We start from the raw sequence: 20,642 nt of genomic DNA, 5'->3' as shown, positions 1-20,642 counted from the left end.
AAATTTGATTGGTTGCCAACACTTCAACCACAAGTGTTGGAAGCCATCTTGGAACTCCGCTTGAAGCAGAGTCTCACAAAAAAAGATTAAAGAAAAGAAAAGAGGTCTAGGTAGGGACACCCTGAGCTCCTGGCCATGGTGCAGGGGTCTCACTAAGAGCCCACCACAGCTAAAAAGCATTTATCTCAGGAAAACCTGCAGGAGGATACACATATTTTTCTGAGATTTATAGTTTACTTGTCCCCTACGTGGGCCAGGTCCTGGGGGCATTGTGTACATTGGGCCCCCCTCCTGGAGCTTATAGTAGCTCCAGGTATTGCCACCAACCGGGGCTTTATTACAAATCAGTTTGGGGGCGCACGGACCCCGCTGCCCTGGGGACCGCCACCTCCCTGGGGCATTACTTGATTATAGTGGGGGGGGCGACCCCCGCAGCCCCAGAGACCACCACCTCCCCGGGGCTTTTATTTAATACATTACGTACCACCATCTCCACGGGGAAAAAACTATAAAATAATTAAGGGGGCCCTTTGCGGAACCCCAGTCCCAGGGAACACTACCTCCCTGGGGCAAAACAAAGAAGGGGGCAGCTCAGCCCCCTTGCAGGGGCCAATAATGGCCCTGGAGACATCCACCCACCAGGGCCAGCTCCTGCAATGTTCCAGGGTGTTTACCCCGGGACATTGCAGTTTTCTATGGATTCCCGCGAAGTAATAGCAAACAGTGTGTTCCGCTTTGAGCACGTGAGAGCAGTTTGCTCTCACTTGCTCAAAGCAGAGCACACTTCACTTTTACACACAAGGAGCTGCTTGTAAGCAGCTCCCTATGTGTAAATACAATTCCAGCTCCCGCAGGAGGCGGTGAGCCAGCAGGAACGGGGGGGCCTTCAGGCTCCCTCCACGGTCCCCATGTTTGACGAGAGGGTGTCCTGGGTGGGACCAGGGCATCAACATTGAAAACTGAGCCCCGAAAAGTGGGGTACCCAGGGTCGAAAAAGGCCCAGGAGAGGGACCATGCGCCTGCTCCCTTGTTTGACACAAAAAGAAAGGCAGGCCCAGATGAATGGGATCCGCGGGCCACGATCGACCCAGGGAGGGGGGCTCCTTTCATTTAATTCAACAAAATAAAACAAACACTGGGCCCCGGGTGATAGGATCCCCAGGCTGTAATCTACCCAGGTAAGGGGAAGGGGTTAGGCAGGCCTTCTTCCCTAAAAAAGATAAAATGTATTAAAAAAAAAAAAACTTCCAGCTAGTCGCCGGAGGCCAGACCCCTTAACCACCACTCTACAAATGAGCCCCCTAGCGCAGTGGTGGTTGGGGAATGAAGTCCACTTGAATGTGGAGGGTCTTTGGGGGCCAGCAAGCCCTGCTGTTACCTCCAGTAAGTCCCTGACAGCCAGATTGCTGAGATGACTTTGAGGCCATGCCCTCTTTCTCCACCACTCTGCAAACACATCTCCTGGGGCACTTCTGGTTGTGGAATTAATTCCACTTTACTCCTGAGAGCCTCAGGACTTAGGTGGACTTCTTCCCCCAACAAGTAGTGCGCCAGGAGGCGCGTTAGCACAGTGGTGGAGGGAGGGGGCGTGGCCTTGGACTACCGCTCAGCAATCTACCTGTGTGGGTTTTACTGGAGGTAACAGGAGGGGTAGACCCAGTAAACTGTCAGATTATAAGGATTAAATAAAAACAAAAAAAACAAGAAACAGGCAGGGCACCACATCATATTCCAAGTGGAAACCAATGGGAAAAAACACCTTCAAAGAATATTAACTCTTCGCACTACATGAAAAATCATAAAAAAACAGTATTAAAATATTTGCACACATTTTGGGTTGTTAATAGACAGTACTTGCACTTACTCAGTGTGAACTTACTTTTATATGTACAAGTCGTTCGTGGTTTTCACCATAGCATTTTGTGAAACTTTTCTGGGCAATAGTTAACTTTTTTTCTGCATCATCCAGGCAGTCAAGTTGTCCCAAGCGAAAGAAACACCATACAATATCCAGCTGCAATACTGCATAATTGTCCACTGAGCTCAGAAGTTCAGTGCCACATTCACTAAAACAAACATAGTGAATTTAAGAACAGTGTACATACCAAATTGTCGAGGTGAACATATATGCCATGGTAATTTATTAATATGTCAATAGAATAACAAAATAGATGTACATATGAATGCAGAAGACAATATCATGTAGAGCTGTAAACCATATTGGAAGACACAACATCGTATTCAGTTCTATTTTAGTGGTGGTACGTATAGGGGTAAACGTAGCCCAAAAGAGTAGCAGGGCATTTTACAAGAAAAGAATGAATACAATCTGATGCATCAACACGACAGACTCACATTTAATGAGACAGGCAACAAGTAAAAACAGAAACATACACATTAGGAAAAATAGCACATAGCTGAAACAGGGAGGAGTTGGGAGGAGGTGATGAGAAAAGAGGGGGTTAGTGAGTTCTATCCTGAATGCCCGAAGTGTAGGGGTCAGTCTCAGCGAAAGGTAGAGATCATTCCGGTGGGTGGAATCAGGACTGTAAGCAGCAATTCATGTTTTGTAAAAATGCAGTGTCTGCTAGGATCAACAGGGCCTACTGTCATCTACACTGAATGCATCATTCTGATTAACATTATCAACAAGAGCCTTTTTGGATAAAGGATGATATTGTACGTTATTCTCACAATTTAATTGTGCCATAAAGTTGCCAATTAAAGAAGGTCAGACTAGCAAATAAGGTTTACTGAACTCCCTCTCAACACAGATTGCGAAGAGTTGCCGGAGGTGGCAGTGCACGTGGTTAGACTTATTGTAAGCATCCTCCCATCACCTTTGTGAGTTTAATGCACCGCCCTATGTGGCCAAGGTATGCCAAGACATTGGTTCCTTGTTCACTGTCCCACTGAAACCAAGTTAACTCCGACTGAAAACCCCTAAACAAGGCGAAAACGGTCTTGGGTGCTTGTATTCCATTTTGGAAAGGACCTAGACTGTTCCTACTGGAGCAGGGGCAAAACTGATTTGCATGGGCAGGGTCTAATCTGAAGAGGCGTGGTGGGCAAAAGTACAATGGGTTGGAATGCTACCTTGAGTGATTTCCGGTGGCTAGATGTACTACAAGCATCCTCCCATCATCATTTGTGAGTCTGTTAAACCACTCTCTTCACCAAGAGCCAGGTAACAAGCTGAAAATGGCAGTTCATAAAAACATTACACACTCTTGTGAGAACCCATTCAGGTGAGCCAAAGGCAAAATATCTCAACATAACGGTTGAGGTATTTTGCCTTTAATATACGAAGTCCGTCTTTTTATGGCTCTGCAAACTTGAGTTAAGGACTCAATCAACAAGCATTGGCACAGCCAATAGGTCTTGCCTTTGGGACCTTATATATGTTTAGCCATGCAGCACATAAGCTGCGAGTTGTGCTGTGAGGTCTTGAAAAAACAGTGACAAATACATAACATTACGTTTGCATACCTTGGCATGTTATTAGTCATGCCACTAAAAACAACTCAGGAGAGAAGGAAGGGACACAAGGAATTTTCAAAGAAATTATAAATAAATGACAATTATTATTACAGAAGGTAACATTTTCTTCTGAAGGACATCTAGCAAATTCTAAACGTACAGATGAGTCACAAAGCAAACACTCCATGGGATCATGTCCAGAACTGCACAATAAAAGTTGGAATAGGAGTGAGAGAAAGGTAGGACTTTTAGGTGATGATGGTAAACAAGTTGTAAATGGACATTTGTCTGAAAATGTTTCCTAAGCAGCAGGAGGAACTCTGTTTCACTAGCAAGTTGTAGTAAGTACAAAGGTATATAAACTCCTAACCACCAGTAGTGAACCCTTCTACAACAGCCAGATGTATGGAAAGAACATGATCAATACTGTGAAAAAGTCAAATACTAATTTAAAACAAATTTATATATTCACATCAGTGTACGCATGATTAGGCTTTTGTGTGCATTTGAGAGACCAGAGAGATGAAATAATGTGCATGGTATGGCAAAAAAGTGGTTTCATGTATCAATGCGGCCATTAAAAATAAAAACATAATGAGGTAATCGATGTAACAAGACATAGATCTTTCTGTTAACCACCTCACAAGCTTCATTTTCACTGTATTGCCTTTATACAAAGTTTTCATAAACTGTTAATTTAAAATATAAGTAAGGACATTATACTTGAAAACTAATAAAATAACACAGATGTTGGCTAATCAATTTATCCAAAATGGAGCAATCTGAATAACACTTTGAAAAGCAGCACAAGAAAAGCCAATAGCAAATAGCTGCAGTAGAATGACATTCTCAGAGAACTATCTTTCAGGGTTAGAAATTTGAAAGAAAATCTCAGAATTGTACATCATTATAAACATTGCCTTTAATATTTAAACAACATGGTCTTTAAAATACTGTTTTAAAGAGACAAACAGCCAGTAACCACACCAAAGTTTTCTTACCAGAAGTGCTTATCAGCATCCAGTAAAAATGAAAGTGCTATTGCATATTCTGTTTTCTTCAAGAGTGCTCTTCCTTTTTCATGATAACCCATAGCCAGCATGAGAGCCTAAAACCAAATGATAGCAAGGAAACATCCAAATTAACAATTACGGAATAGGATTTATATGCTGCTCAGTGTTTTTCTGCCTGTTTTACAGACTGAACAAATAATAGATTAGAATGTGTGCTGAAAGGTCTTTGCACATGTTATGTCTGTGTTATCAATTTATTTTTCCTTTTGTCTTCCATTCTCTCTAGCTCAAGCAGGTGGTAAATGTGAACAAAGCTGCTCTTTCCCTTAAAAGGCTCTGCTGCCATAGCCAGCACAAATAATATTTATGCTAGTTTTAACATTACTGGATCAAGCTTACTATAATGTTACACTATCAGAATTAAGAAAACTGATGCAAATAAAAAAGAAACATAAAATGCACCAGATTGCTTTCAAGTCACATAAATGGCATCTAACTATTTCTAGCACCATTTCTGTCTGTCGGGCTGAACAATGTTACATATTATTTATTTACAAAGAAAAACAACTAAAGGCAAGTTTGAAACAAACACCTGCAACACTAAATTCCTAAATTCAACAGGATCTAACTCCAGTAAAAAATACTTTAAGTAATTGCCAAAGGTTTACAAATCAAAACAGTCTTCACAGGTTCAAGTTGTACACCGCACTTAGTACAAATACTAAAAGTACAATTTATGTCCTTCAATTATTTATTAGTGTGTTCCATCTTCCATCAATATTTCATGCATAATCGTATTTTCTTTCATACAGTTAAAGGATGAATACAGAATTTTCCACAGTTGAATATGCTACTGAATAGGATTAAAATAATTCTGGAGACCAATGTGTTCACTTATGAAGGAATGAGGTATAAGTAGCAATGTGGCTTTGTGATGGGCTCGAGGTTTGCCTCCTCTTAAATTGACCTATTTATGGATTGTTTTACAACGGCCATCTCAAGGCTAGTACATAGAGTTTCTGGACAGATAAAATATTAGAGAAGGGCAGATTTATTGATGACATACATGATTTGAACAGGCACTGAAATGGAGTATATAATAATAACAATGATAATAACAATATACACTTTACAACACCACATGGCGAGAAAATTACTTTTCTGGATGTGGAACGGTATTTAAACTGGATGCAGAAGTAGGAATAACAACAAGACATCATGTAATCCAGTAATGATTGATAAAGGTGCATACCCTAAATGTCAAATCAGGTCTGTCCGATATGACAACGTTTAGAAGGATTCGTAGTGAGTACTATCACTTTAAAACAGCGGTTTGTGACTTGGTGAAAAAATTCCCACAGAGAGGTGATCCTGAACGAGATATTATAGAAGCCAAGAAGAAGATTAACAATGTTAATAGGTAAATAACATTAAAACTCAAGTTAAAGATGACCAAAGAGGAATTTGATAAACATATGCCATTAGGTTTTGTACTAATTAAGGTGTGCGGTTTCACCTGTGAAGACTACTTTCAACTTACGTTCAACACGGGTAAAAAAAGAAAAAAACGGTTATTGCCAATGGTGAATTGTTTTGCATAGCTCTTTATTAGTTTTTTATAATGGTATCCAATGTACATGTATATGTTCAACATGATGCAGCGTCGTAATTGGCTGGGAGAGTCTGGGAGCCTCGGTGCTGCCAATGACGAGTGAGAACAGAGGAGAGGCGTGAGGCAGGGAAGGTACGTTAATTTTATTTATTTTTTCAACCCCCTGCCTCGCCACACCTGTTCTGAGGCAGCCACCACTGATCCCCATCCCAGAAGTGATGCATCTGCCACCACAGTCAGCTCTGGTTAGGGAAAGGAGGGGGGTCTGCCACTGACTCAATCTCGGTTTGTCGGCCACCACTGGAGATCTTTTGCAGTTCCTACCAAGATCTGTACCATGTCAGAGAGATTCCGCTGATGCTGCACTCACTGGGACTTTTGGTCCCACTGTAGGGCCTGTATATGCCAATGGGCATGAGGTACAAGCAGGGTGCAGGAGGTAATGAGCCACAACCTCAGGGTTATTCTCGCTGAAGTCCAGTCCATTGGTATCAGAGCCTGGACTTGTTTCTCTGGGGGACAGGCCCGAAACTATCCAGAACAGCTCTTATGAAAAGGAGCATCCAAAAAAAAACCCAGAGTCAGATGTGACTTTGGCACATTAATAGTGAACCCCAGCGAGTCCAGAAGGTTCGCCATACTCAGGAGGAATGAAATGACTGCCTGTGTTGAGCTTGCTTTCAAAAGTCAATCATCAAGTTAGTCAAGGTAGGGAAAGACTGGAACTCCTAACCTCTGCAGATGAGCTGCATCCACTGCCATCATTTTCCTGAACACCTGGGGGCCACTGGTAAGGCTGAAGGGGAGCATAGCAAACTGAAAGTTCCCTTGGCCTACCATTAACCATAGTTAACGTCTGGGGGCAGGCAGGACTGGATGTATAAATAAGCATCCTGCAAATTGAACGCTACCATCTTGTCTCCTGGGTCCCGGTCAACAGAATTTGCCCGATCGTGACCATCTTGAAAAAACTGAAAAGGCGCAGGTCTAGGATAAAATGAAGGCCGCCGTCTTTGGACACCAGAAAGTAGCAGGAATAGCAACTGCAACCTACTTCTGATGCCAGAACACTCTCTATGGGTCCCTTGGACAAGAGAGCCAGCACTTCCTGACGGAGCAAGGAGGGGTGGTCCTCCGTCATACGTTGTAAATTGGTGACATGGGTAGAAGAGCAGTCAAAAAGGGGAGGTAGTATCCCGTTTAGATGTTTTGAAAATCCCAACAGTCTGCTGTTACTGACCACCAGCCGGGCAGGTGATGGTGTATCCTCCCCCCTACTGGATGCCCATGATGGTCAGAGGGCAAACTTGAGGGGTGGGAGGTTGCGGCTGCCCAGGGGGGTGGTTGACTGGCATGGCCTCCTACTACCTATCTAATGTGGTCTATGGAACCTGCGTCCTTGGCCATGAAAAAGCTGGGAAGCCTGTTGGCCTTGGTCGCTGGGAGGGTATGGGAGTAGTTAGGGCTTGCTTCCATGGCCATGAAAAGGACAAAGAGGGACTGGTGGTGATGAGGGGCCATAGACAAACTCAATGACCTAACCGTAGCTCTGTTGGACATAAAGGGATCCAGCCCCTAGTACGTCTTCTCTCCAAAAAGACGAGAACCATCAAAGGGCATGTCCATTAGCGAGGCTTGGATATCTCTTGAAAAGCCAGTGGTTCTCAACTATTGCTCTACTGAGCGAGTCGGTCGTGTCCAGTCCACATCATATGGTAAACTTTGCTGCATCTTTCCAGTCAGCAATAGCTTGGGAGAGTATGGCTCATGCGTCCTCCAAGACCATTGGCAGCATTTGAGAAACCCCAGATCGTATGGGAAAATCAGACAAAAAGGCACACAGTGTTCACAGACCACAGTGCAAGGCTGGTGGAAGAGAACATTCTCTTGCCAACTGGATCCAGCCTCTTGGATTTCCTATCTGGTGGACGGGTAGGGAATGTGCAGGGGTTGTTCCTAGAAGTGGAGGCTTGGCCCACTAGCTCTCAGGGGTGGGTTGCTGGGTAAAGAAACTGTGGTCCCCAGGAGCAGGGTGATGGTGCCGTGCAATTGTCCTATGCACAGGAGTCCCTTTGTAGGGCTTGTTCCAGGCCCTGAGTAGGATATTAGTAAGGGCTTCATTAAAGGGGGGCAAAGGATCAGAGGGGGCGACTCCCGGCTAAAGCATCTATGACAAAATGTTTGTCTTTACTGCCACAGAGGATATCTGAAGGTCTAAGACCTCAGCGGCCCTACGCACCACCATAGCGAAAGAGGCTCCCTTCTCTGTAGCCATGGTAGGAGGAAAGACCAAGCCAGTGTCAGGTGAGGGGTCTAATCTACTGGCCTTCGTCAGTTCCCCATAAAAGTTGTCCTCATTCTCATTTAATGGATGCTGGTATCCATAAGGGTCCTCAGGCCCCTCCCATTTGACTCCCTCTCCAGGTATGTCTAATGCAAAGGACACTGGCTCTGATCCAGAAAGCATGGTTCCGGTCTCAGCTGGAACCAGCGTCAGATGAGGCCTGTCCGGCTCCGCTTCTGAGTCAGGAATGACAATGGGACTGGTGCCACCATGGGCTGCTGGCACTAGAGCGGGCGCATAGAAAGGTCTCGCCGGCGGCTCAGCTCTGAATCAAACATGGGCGTCATGGGGCTCGATTTGTGCTGGGGCAAACCCACCAGTAAGGATCCAGTAGGGGCCGCTATCAAGCATATGGTGCACAAAGGCACACCAGAGGGTCCGAGCTGCCCAAATATGATGCGCATGGCCTCATAAAATTCATTAAGCTGGGTGGGGGTCACTCCAGCTCCAGGAAAGTCAGGGAAGTACGGAGCAAACCATGATAAGGCATAGCCAAAACTCTAAGCTTGGGGTGCTGAAGCTCCTGCGCCTCGTCAGAAGACTTCGATGGGCACAGCGAAGTCTAAAACCCCTTCGGCTTCTTGTGTTTGTGGAACATACCGGACTTCCCAGACAACTTAAGAGCAAGACGATACCTGTTGGGTGTGGCTCCGTCAATAGCCCAGGGATACTCCACGCGATTGAGAACTTGAGTGTTGCGGGATCAGCTGACATTGAGGACCTTGAAAGATCGTTCCCTCAAAGCCTCAGAGTTCATGGCGCTGCAGTCCTCACAAGTCTGAGTCATGGTCCCTCTGCAACCACCATAAACACACCAAGTGTGGATCTGTGACAGACATCTGCCTGTGACAAACACCACATGGTTTGAAACCACCCGGTTTCTTAGGGGACATCCTGTCACTCCTGGAGATAAAATCTCTCAAAAAAATGTGGTCGCAAAACTTGAGAAAAACGCCAGTCAAACAAGTTTAAGCTGTTGGCATTGTAAATGACAATGCCTTTTATTTATGTTTTGAAAACAAAAACCACAATAAAAGGCATTGTTATTTGCAATGTCAATTGCTCAAAACTCGCATAACTGCGAGACCTATTGCATTGCAAATGCTTGTTGTTCATAGAAATGGCTGCAGCCCACCCGCTACTTAAGAGCTCGCAAGGAGAAGGAAATGGTTCTATTTTGTTCAAGTTAACACAAAGGTCAAGCAAGGTCAGCTGGGTTGTACTCTAATCTGCTGCCTAGAATGCATTGCTGACTTGTACCAGAGCCAGTAACATTGTCCAAAAAGCTGACGAGTAGTTGTGAGAGTTTAGATGTCTATCATGTTTTTTTAATTGTGTGCAACAGAGAAAAGTGGAATAAGAAATTTGGGGCCAGATGTAGGTAATTTTATTTTACCACCTCTTAAATACCGAATCATACCGATTCGGTATTTAAGAAGTGGTAAAATAGAAGGAGGGAGATGTAGGTAAATCCAGATGTGCATTTACCGAATCGGAAATATTCGGTATTTACCGATTCGGTAAATACCGACCGGTAATGCCCATTCGTTCCTATGGGCTTTGAAGCCCATAGGAATGAATGGGCATTACCGATTCGGTAATTACCGAATCGGTAAATACCGAATTTCACAAGGGTGCAGGGGGTGTCACTTTGACACCCTCTAGCACCCCCAAAACAGGTTCGGGTGCCATGTGGCAGGCATACCTGCCCTAAGGGCAGGTCTGCCTGTCATATGGCACAGGTGTGCATGCACACATGTGCATGCCCACCGGAATCGGTATTTTACCATCAAATAGGATTTGATGGTAAAATACAGATTCGGTAAGGCTTGTGGGACTCAGAAGAGTCCCACCTACATCTCAATTTTACCGATTTGGTAAAAATACCGACTCTGTATTTTACAGAATCGGTAAATTTATCGATCGGTAAATTTACCAATTCTGTAAAATTGAGTGACCTACATCTCAAATTCCAATTACCGGTCGGTAACGGCCGAATTCGGCCGTTACCGACCTGTAATTGGCCACCTACATCTGGCCCTAAGTGAGCAACACCAGGCTGGACACAAATGTGGTTGTTATAGCTGGTGAGACACTGTTTGGCTTTTATCTAGCTCACGTCATGCCTATGCTCCCACGGATGGGTGCTTCACACTGCATTCCTCCCTCCCCAAGAGAGACCTAACTTCACTTACACACTCTACCCTTTAAACATTTCAGAACTGTTTAAGTTACTAGTCCAAAAGTATTCCAGAACTGGAGTTAAAGGGGTGGAGAAGCCTCTTGTACAGTAAATGGGGTATTCCCAGGTCTCAGTATTTCTGGATCTTGTTTAGCCTAAAAAATATTCAGTCCAGCAGTAGTTCTTTGAGTTTCCTGAACTTCGTGGAGGCATGTGGGCATACATAGCTAGAAAACCAGAAGGACAAGAGATCTATAGGGGCCATTTTAACAGTCACTTAAACAGGGAAGAGGCCTAGAGGTGGGATGCCAGAGTGAAAGACACTCTGAAGCTAGCATGATGAGGAAAGGACACAGAATATATCTATGTAAAATATGGTATTGTTCTGTTGACAGTAACCAGGGATAGCAGATGGTTTGTCTTTTGTTATTCCTGGAATTGCCCCTTCGGCCTTTCATTTCAGGGGCCTGGATGGCAATAACAGGAAAATAAAGTGCGCAGCAGTCCTGGTCACTTTCCTCAATTGCTAAGTAAAGTCTTATTAATACGGAGAACCCCAACCACTGCATTAGGTTATGCACATAAAATGGCCATCAGTATAGCTTATATTGGACTCTTTCACCAGTTAAGACTCCTTGTGGTATGTAGCATTTATTGTTCATTGATTCACACTACTGCATGATTTATTGCCAATGTGGAGGTATTTAAATTATTTGTTTAAGTACTCAGAGACAGATACATCTAACGTCCTTAAACGTGCATGCACATCTTTTACACCCAGGGCTTGAACAATGCCACAAGCCTGCCTTCAAATCACAGTTTCTCTTAGTACTTGTGCAGTGGAATCTGCAGATTTACACCGAGACAAATTCAGCAAATTACACTAGGGGTAGTCGGGTACTGGATCTCGCTCAATAATAGCTGCCGGATCTGAGTGGATCCTCTTCATTTCCTGCCCAATGATAGGGTAACACAGCTGCACATAAACCTAGCCGTGCTCTTTAGAAACAAGCTCAGCTCGAGGCGACTTGTAGGCAAAGGTTACTAGGACTAAACAATAGAATGTTAATCGTGTAAACGGATAGTTCATTATTTAAAGGCGACGCATTTAAAAACTGGCAATCTCACAAAGGAAACAGAGATTAGTAAAGGGAACGTGCATCCCTTTGAAGTAATGAGTGTGAAAGGGCAGATGGGTAAGGCATTCAGAGGAGCTGCTCCCGTGTCTCGGAGATAGAGCGCTTAATGCATGCCTTGAACTCAGTGAGTGAATTCCGCGATGGAGCGCTACATGCTTGCTTTGGGTCACTCAATGAATTCTGTGATGGCCGGGCGCTTTCTGTATCTGGCACACTGAATGAATTCTGCATGGAGCACTTTATACGTGCCTTTGGCCCACTGAATGTATTCTGCGATGGAGCGCTGTATGCGTGCCTTGATCTCTCGGAATGAATTCTGCAATTCAGCGCTACATGCGCGCTTCGGGTTCACTCAATACATTTTGCGATGGAATGTCAGGTGCGCGTGGGGGTGGTAAATAATGTGGCATATATGGAATACATCTTGTGGCGTTAACTACTTAGATATTTTAATGCACTGATGCACAAGGAATCTCAGTGCCATAGTAATACATTGGGTTTTTTCAGTCATAAAACTAGGCATTCAGCAGCAGCCATTTAAAACTATTCAAAATGTTTATCTTGTTGCCTTCATGGAAGCACAGAACAGCTTTTTATTATCACTTCATTTTCTGCTTCCAATAGTAAATATGATTGTGTAATACGTTTACAGTTCTACACTAGGCCAAAAACAAGTCTACACATGGAATTATTTCAGTTATCTCAGTTAGGTTTCCGGTTTAAACTGTGTTCCAAAAGTTTTCCTTAACAAACAGCCCAGCAGAACAAGTATAGTAGATTTGTTATGTAGAAGTCTCAGTAGCATGTACTTTAGTATTTTAAACATTAGACTTTAAAACGAGGTGCTCAAACATCTGCTTTTAGAACCGTGTCTTTTGTGTGAACAGAAATTTGAATGAATTGTGAAACAGAACGATTTCGAGTAAAGGAATATTTATTTCCCTTCTATTTATGGCATTTAAATATTTATGTGTATTGCCTGTATATCAAAAAGCAATGAGTAAACTGTGTGGGTAACACAGTCTCCTCTCTAAATACAGTAACAGCTGAAAGGTGACAGGAACATTCTGCCAAGTGCCCGGTGCAGCACCGTGCTACATATGCAGCCATTTTAATAACTTCTGATCTGAAAAAAAACATCCGTTTTGGTCGAAAACTGCAAGCTATGTACTGGAAAGTGAATTAAGTGTCAAGTACTGCAAGATAACATGCTGTGCCCACAGAGAGTAGTTTTTCCAGTAAGCCACAGTGCATCTTCTTTACATGGTAAGGTTGTGGAAAGGGAGGGGCCCCGCACGGTCTCTAGTTACAGGCTTGGCTGACTTCTCGACCGGTCTTTTCAACCGTGTCCGGTGTGCAGGTTGCAGTTCCGGACCTCGAGCGCTTCAATACAGTACAGAGCAAAAGCCGTGAAGTAGAAGTCCGGCTGCGTGGACTATTGAAATTGGGGGTGAGGGGGTGTTGGTGTTAGGGTCTTGTTAGGTGTCACACAAGTGTGCTCCTAGGAGTGAGTCTGGTACCTCTTAAGAGTGACAAAAGGAGTGACTGTGTCCTCCGAGGTGTGAGACTCTACTTATTAAAGTGCGCTGCTATGCGGAGCCGGGCCTGGGGTGTGTTCTGAGGTGAGCCCCGCACACAGGGCGTCAGGGCCACGGTTGTCTTATGTTATGGTCTTTCGACTGGGTGTGGGAGAGTGCGGGGGGGAAAATCGCACAGGTACCCCTTGGAGAAGGCAGCCAGCATTGTACACACATGTACCTGCCCGCAGGGAGCTTGCACAGCTGTACAAACTGCCTTTTGTTGGTTGTCTCAGGTGGCGGGGGAGGCGCAGTGTGGGCAGCAGTGATTGCGACAAAGAGTCCAGACTCATTTGGAACAGCAAGACATCCAGGTCCGGGTTTTCAGCACCCAGATCCTGGGCTCCTTGAAATCTAGTGTTGGGAAAGCAGATGGACACCTCCCTGAGGCCTCCACATGGTCTCTCATGGGAAGTAATAGCTACACACCACGAAAGACAAAGAAAAAAAATACAAGCATTGGCCGCTCAGACGTAAAAGTAACAGCGCGGCCGCGCAATGAAAAAAAAACAAAAACAAGCAACAAACACGAGCGCCGCGCATGGCGGGGTGGAGAGGAAGGGGGCGGGCGCGATTCACTCGCAAGAGCGATAATTACGACCAGATGAGCCGCTCACTCCCACGAGTGAATCTCCTGACGTGCACGCGTTGCCATTGAATGCAATGGAACGCGTGCACATGCTTGGCTGAAAAGCCAAAGCGACGGCAAAAGTTCATTTGCCTTTGCAGCGCATGCGCGATGCGAAGGCGAGACCTAAAAACAACTGAGGGTAACTAACAGGATCAACGCTATCTCGCGCTTAAGAGAAAGAACTTACCTAAGCACGCCAGGGTGGTGCCTATATAAGTATCGCTCACACTACTTCAAGCGCAGATGACGCCGACACAGAGCCACCTACCGGCCCACAGTGGAACTGTTCAAAAACTTCCTGATCCTGGGGAATATTCTTAGCTAACGAGTCTGTAGCTAGAAGTATCTATCAGATTTATAGGTTCTTTTACATTGTTTCACTGGAGTAGGCGCTAACAGCACTGAATCTGTTTGTGGAGTGTCAGATAGGAGAATCAGCGTTGTTCTAGTGCTCAACTACTCTGAAGGGCATTCCACTTCTGTTGACAGCTTCATTAATGGTGTTTGGCAGTGATTAGCTTTGGCTCATGTGATGGATTATCTGTGTGTTTTGCATTGGGACTTCAGTAGCATACGGTCTTGGCTTTCAGTAGCATACTTTTCTTTCACATTATTTCGGGTCTATGAAGGGAGAGTTTGTTACCAGCAAGGTCTTTTGAGTACCAGAGTAGTAAAAGGTTTGTGCTGCACTTACTTATTGTAGGAGAATAAATAATTTAGAATGGGATTGAAAGCGGTCATGAACACTATGACAGGGTCATTTAAATCTGTTCTCTTTTATTCAAGTGCTTGTCCGCAGACTCCTATCTCTTTTTATTAAAAAAGTGTGAAGTATAGACATGTGCAGAAATGTAAGCCTCATGTCCCCCTCCTATCTAGGCTGATGTAACATTTGTCGTTTAAATTATAGTCAATGCCATGTTAAGTTTGATGCTTACAGCAGAGGCTAAAATCTCAACATGTGAATTGAGAGGACGCATTTATCGCCAGACCTAGGGGCCTATTACGATGGAGGATTTTTCGCATCCTCCGGGTCGGCGGAAGCCACCGTCGGCCCGGAGGATGCGGAAAATCCTCTGCGGACCCTCCAAAGACCCACCGCCACATTAGGATGGCTGGTGGGTCCTGGTTTCCGTCCGCCGCTTTCCCGCCGCGGTTGGCTTACAACCGCGGCGGAAAAGCTCTAATATGGTGACGGTGTCTCTCAGACACCGTCAGCCATATTAGGATGGCCTGTGAACAATGCTTTTCCGCGGCGGGTTTTCCGCCGTGGAAAAGCATGTGTAACTTCACTGCGGGGGCCCGTTGCGGGCCCCCTGGGTGAAGGGGGGTGGGGGGTGCACATGGGTGGTACCTATGGTACCCCCCCTGCATTTGTATGCAGAAATCGGCAGGCACCGTACGGCGCCTGCCGCTTTCTGCATACAAATGCAATGTATGCATTTTTACCATTGCGGCGGATGCAGCTTGAAGCCGCACCCGCCGCAATGGTAAAAATAGAGGATGTGACCGCCAGGGTGGCGGTCACATCCTAATTGCACAGGAGGGAACTCCGCAGGCCATGCGGAGGTTCCCTCCTACTCTATGGTGGCGGACGGACTGAGGTCCGTCCGCCATCATAATCGGCCCCTTACTTTGTCTTTAGTGTCACCAAGCTTACAAACATGAGAAAAAAATCTATGATCAAGTGCTATAAAAACCCCTGTATTTGGCAATCGCTTAGAGAGGCTTTGCAACGATATTATATGGCCAGATATCACACCAGTTTGCTGAAAAACAGCACCTTAGAGGGGTTGCTACGAGAGTCCAAGAGCAGCTAAAAGAAGTGGCCTTCAGCCCAATACTGCTCATCACTTCTGGGGAAGGGATATGATAGGGAATAGCTAAACAGATATTTCTTATTGAAAAGGTATGCTGTGCAAGCCATCTTAAGAAACTTAATTAATGGTGTTGCTATTTTCTACCTTTGCTAAATTGTAGTGCTTAGTAGTGATAGGGTATTAGGAAGCTACCAACTTGCTAACCAGGTTTGAAATGTTCAGATTGTTTTCGCTGGCCATGTTATGCATTGTTGCATTTGTTTTCACATTCTGTGTGGTTACCATTCCTATTTTATGCACTGCATTTGGAATTTAGAAATAAGCATTTTAAAGTTGGATCCCATACTCAACTCTTCTAGAGGGTCTAATCGCAACCTGAGAACACCACTCACTCATAATTGTTTACTGGGTTCTGTATGGGTCACAGTACAACTGGATTTCTAATTCATGTTGGTGTATTAAAGTAAATCCTCGCACCAAGAGGTTATAAATCCAACCACAGAGGCTCTCGGGGAACCCGCAGATTGGGACAAGACGTAAGTGATGTTGGAAGGACCATAGATGATTGAGATTTAGGTTGTCAATGGCGTGATCTTTGATGGATCTAAAAGTTTGTTCTCTTTTAGGCTGACCTCAATGTGTTGGTTAAATGCAGAGTATAGAGATGGGGATAGTAAGATGCTTGGTTCTGTCCATCTAAATAGGATGATTAGTGATGTCTGCAAACGAGGCCTAGTAATTGGGTGACATGGTGTGCCATGCTATGTTGAGGACATTGAGGAGTGTCTCATGCCTGCATTTTCTGCAAGGTAAAATGTCTTCAAGGGTGGTGTGGGCTTGCCAGATGAAAAAAAGAGGTCTTAGGCGATCTGATAGTTTGTCTAGGGAAACTGTTCAGTCCCGGTGTTGAAATAAGCTGAAATCGCTGTTAGCATCAGCTGAAGCCATTTTGTTTTTGGCAGCCATTTTAGTTAGCCATGTGCTCGCCATGTTCTTCTCCTTCTTCACTGCTGCCTGCCCTTGTATTCTGCTTGAGTCATCAGTTACAGTTAACTCCTTCAGCATTGAGCCAGGCCACTGCACATGCTCAGAAAGGCTTGTAGCTGCCAGAATGCACCTGCTCTTAGAATAACTGTCAGGCTATTTTAACTAATGTCAGCAATATTGTAACTCCTCCCACTCTGTTGACTAAGCGATTCTTATGTATCCTTATATGTATTTGTGTGCACACTTGTACTGCCTCTTTTTGAGTCTTCATGCTAACTCAGCAATAAACTGGCCATAAAAGGCCTTTAGTTTATGTACTCTTTAGCCTGCCTCCTACAGTGGCCTGAGGGTACCGTGAGGTTAATAAATGCATTCTCTTTGATATTACAGCTTCTGTGCCAATCACATTTTTGTTGGTTTAAGGACCGGTGCATCAGTGAATTCCTAAAAAGGTTTTTTATTCTACAAATTGGCGCCCGAACGTTGACCTCATCGGAGACCCGGCTATCCAAGAGTGCGGTCGTGACGGAAGGCAGGAATCCACTGGGGAAGGTACCCCTGCATGAGGAGACCCTTTGTAGTTGCAAACGATGTGTTCTCAGGTTTTCCAGATCTGACCCTCTAGGTGATGGCCGGTCCAGACTGAGATCTTCTATGGTGTGAGCATTTCAAAATGACCGTTAGGTTACCCAGAACTTGGCAGTTGGAAGCTGGAGACTTTGGTTTGGTAAGGCTGCAGTAGCAACACTTTTGTTTGGATTAGCTTGGCCAAGATTCTGGTTTGCTTGTTGTTTGCTGCAGTAAATGAAGGCAGGTAATGAGGAGATTTTGGTCTCATTTTTGAATTCTTGAACGGTACAGTTTACATTAAGTACCACTTTGTTATAATATTATATATGCTATCATATTTTTGGCATGCCTGCTCCTAGCACACTCCGTAGAAAGTGTTGCTGTCTTGGAGGTACCAATATGGATTTAGAAAGTACTCAGCTGACTCCCCTAAGAGGGGATCTCTAAATAGGTTTAGGCATATTAAAAATGTTATTTCTTCCATAATGTATAGTACACTGTGGAACAAATATATATAAAAAAGGTTTCTGATCTGAGCACTTAGTAAAATTCATAAATGGTGATATGTATTTTGGAAAAGGACTGAAGCGTGAGCCTGCTTTTTGTTAACATGGCAGTCTTTTGGCTGTCTATTTGTCTTGGTCTAATCTCTGTACTATTTTTTGAGAGTCCTTTCGTTTGTAAATATGACTTATAATTGGTATTTACAAATAGTTTGGTTTGAGTACAGTCTCTGGGTTGTCTCTTGCTTTTGTCCTGTGTTAATTTGTGGGTTAATTGTGTTTTTTTGAGCGTCTATGTGGTTTGTGGATTGACACCGATGGTGATGCTTGTGAAGTACTTGTTTCAGTGTGTAGTGACTATGTTTTTTGTGTGAGAATGACTTATTATTATTATTATTATTATGCGTTCTTATATAGCGCTCGATTACCCGTAGGCATCTCGGCGCTTGCCTTGGGAACCCGTCCTGGCTTCCCCCAAGGTGAAAGCCAGGCATCCCGCCGCGGGGGGGGGGGCCGTAGTGGAGATTAAGCAGGCTAATGCCCAGAGCTGCAGAGTGTGAACCCATGATTCGAGTAGGCACCGAAACGAGAATTATCGAGTCCGTGGATATTTGGGCTATAGACCCTGCCGCGTCGGGAATTGAACCCTGGTCCTGGGTCTGACCTCTGCTTCAGGGTCTGCCTCCTCTAACCAGTGAGCCACACTTCTCCACTTGCCTTAACAGTGTTGTGTGTTCCGAGTGTATGGACCCCTGCTTTAAAATGTCTGGGATGAGCTAAATTTGGTTTGCTGTCACTATTGTGTGTTCTACAAATGTCATTGAAAGAATTACATTTTAAAATTCAAGGAAATAATTACGTAACATATGCTACATGGCTGCACGCTACCATTAAAAGTGAAACAGTAACAAAGTATAGATGTGTGAATATTGCCACAATGGCAAAAAAAAAAGATTAGAATTAACACTCAATAGGGAAAAATTGGCCTCATTGAAAGAAAACAAAAAACGAATTTGTGTGCTTTACACACCTAGGACTCAATATAAAATATTACAGCATTATCCTTAGATATTAATATTCAAAGGCATTCACATCATATGAGTAATTGGTTGCTGCTGAAATAAAAGCACTTTTTTCCACATTACAATAGATTTGTGCTGGCTTGGAATGCCAGTGTTTTAAATAGACTGCACTGTGCTCATTCCCTGCACTAGAAAAAAGAGCTTTTAAACAGCTGTTCAAAGCTGTCTGTCAGAACAGACGGAGATTAAACTTTTTCAGGACATTACAATACAGCAAAGCGTTTTTCTCCTGAAAAAGCTATAGAAGTTGAGGCCTGCTGGTCGTAAAGCACAGCTGAGTAAACAACACATGGCTATGCCCGGCTACAAGCTACAGATCAAACTGTGGGAACTAGGTTTTAAATTAGTACAGCATGATATGAAGACACGTCGGTTAAAAGTCTACTGATTTTGAAAAGATAGAAATACAGCTTTATGATTTTGGATATAAGAGAAAAGATTAAAAGTAAGGTCTTTCTTTCTTGTTGCTTTTCTAAATAAAAACATATGTGATTCTGATGGTAAAAAATGATTGCCCTTTTAAAAGTGACACAAACTTTTTATGTTTCAGTAGAGCTTCTGTGCTTAGTGTTATACATTAATGCATTTAAGGCAAAGGGAAAGGAATAAAGTTTGCTTTTCATATATGGAAACATCAAAAGGGTAAGTGTTCATTATTTTAAAAAAAATGCTACATATAAAAAAATATCTTTTTTTTGTATTAAAATCGTTTTTACACCATTAGGAGTTTCATAATGTCTAATACCACTATTGTGCAAATTCAATAATATTTAGCACTATAGAAAACCTTGTGCAAAGTCTGTGTCAAGATTTCAATGTCTAAATGGTTACAATATACTGTACATCAAAATTAAAAAGGTGAATATTAGTTTCTCTAGCAATGACAATATTACTGAATCTTAGGGCACTTACTAAGTTATGCAATGAGTAGCTGTACAGACATGAGAATGACATTGCAAGCCTTTATGCAATCTTTTAATTTTATGCACAAGCATTCTGGGCGCACTATGGCATTCAGAAGGCTGAAGTTTTTTAGCAAGTTCTTTAGGTGCTAGAACGCACATTTCAGAGGAATAAAAACAAAAAAAAGACAGCAAAAAGTGAATCCTATCTTTAAAATTATCATCACACAGGCATGGAACAGGACTGCTTTAAAACTGCGCTTCTCCAGAGTTACTTTGAATTGTAAAGCTGCATGGAAATAGCCTTTCTCAGACAGGGGACAACAGGCTTAAGGGTCAGAGGCCAAGTTCTGTATTTAGAACGGACCAACACTACTGAGCGTAAAAATCAGGGAGCCACTGTGACAGTATGTGATTTCTACATTATCCTATGAAAGCTTGTACTGTTGAAGAGTAATTTGATAAACTGATTTTTTTGTTTGTATTAATTAAATATCCTGATTCTAACATTGTAGGGTAAAACACTAGAGGTAATGTTTTAGGTAACATTAGCTAAAGGAAATATTGCATATTCTGTTAGGAGCGCATGGGGATATCACTGTTTTCTTGAAACATAATACAAGTGTAGGAGATATGCAGGAGGGGTTTATCCTCTTGAATAACATTATCAAGGGATAGCAGCGTCTGTATACCATATGCAGAGAATAGCTCCGCCATGCATACAGAAATACTGTTTTTCACTCAAAATTGTTGTGCTAGGGCCACATCAAAAGGCTATGAAATAGAGTTTGCATTAATGT

At 43.6% G+C, this 20,642-nt stretch overlaps 1 protein-coding gene across 2 annotated transcripts in view; it reads right to left on the bottom strand.

Annotated features, from left to right (window-relative positions):
* NUB1 (negative regulator of ubiquitin like proteins 1) overlaps nucleotides 1-20,642 on the bottom strand; it is a 310,162-nt gene that overhangs the window by 152,002 nt on the left and 137,518 nt on the right. For both annotated transcript variants that reach the window (XM_078663212.1, XM_078663213.1), the window contains exons 8-9: nucleotides 4,482-4,588; nucleotides 1,880-2,066 (exon numbers count right to left, since the gene is read on the bottom strand). In XM_078663212.1, coding sequence (XP_078519338.1) covers nucleotides 1,880-2,066; nucleotides 4,482-4,588 — 294 coding nt within the window. The remainder of the gene's footprint in view (nucleotides 1-1,879; nucleotides 2,067-4,481; nucleotides 4,589-20,642) is intronic.

The sequence above is a fragment of the Lissotriton helveticus genome, chromosome 10 (assembly GCF_964261635.1).
Source record: "Lissotriton helveticus chromosome 10, aLisHel1.1, whole genome shotgun sequence".
Lineage (NCBI taxonomy): Eukaryota > Metazoa > Chordata > Amphibia > Caudata > Salamandridae > Lissotriton > Lissotriton helveticus.
The sequence above is the reverse complement of the archived record's forward strand: the minus strand, read 5'-3'. Positions and strand labels throughout refer to the sequence as shown.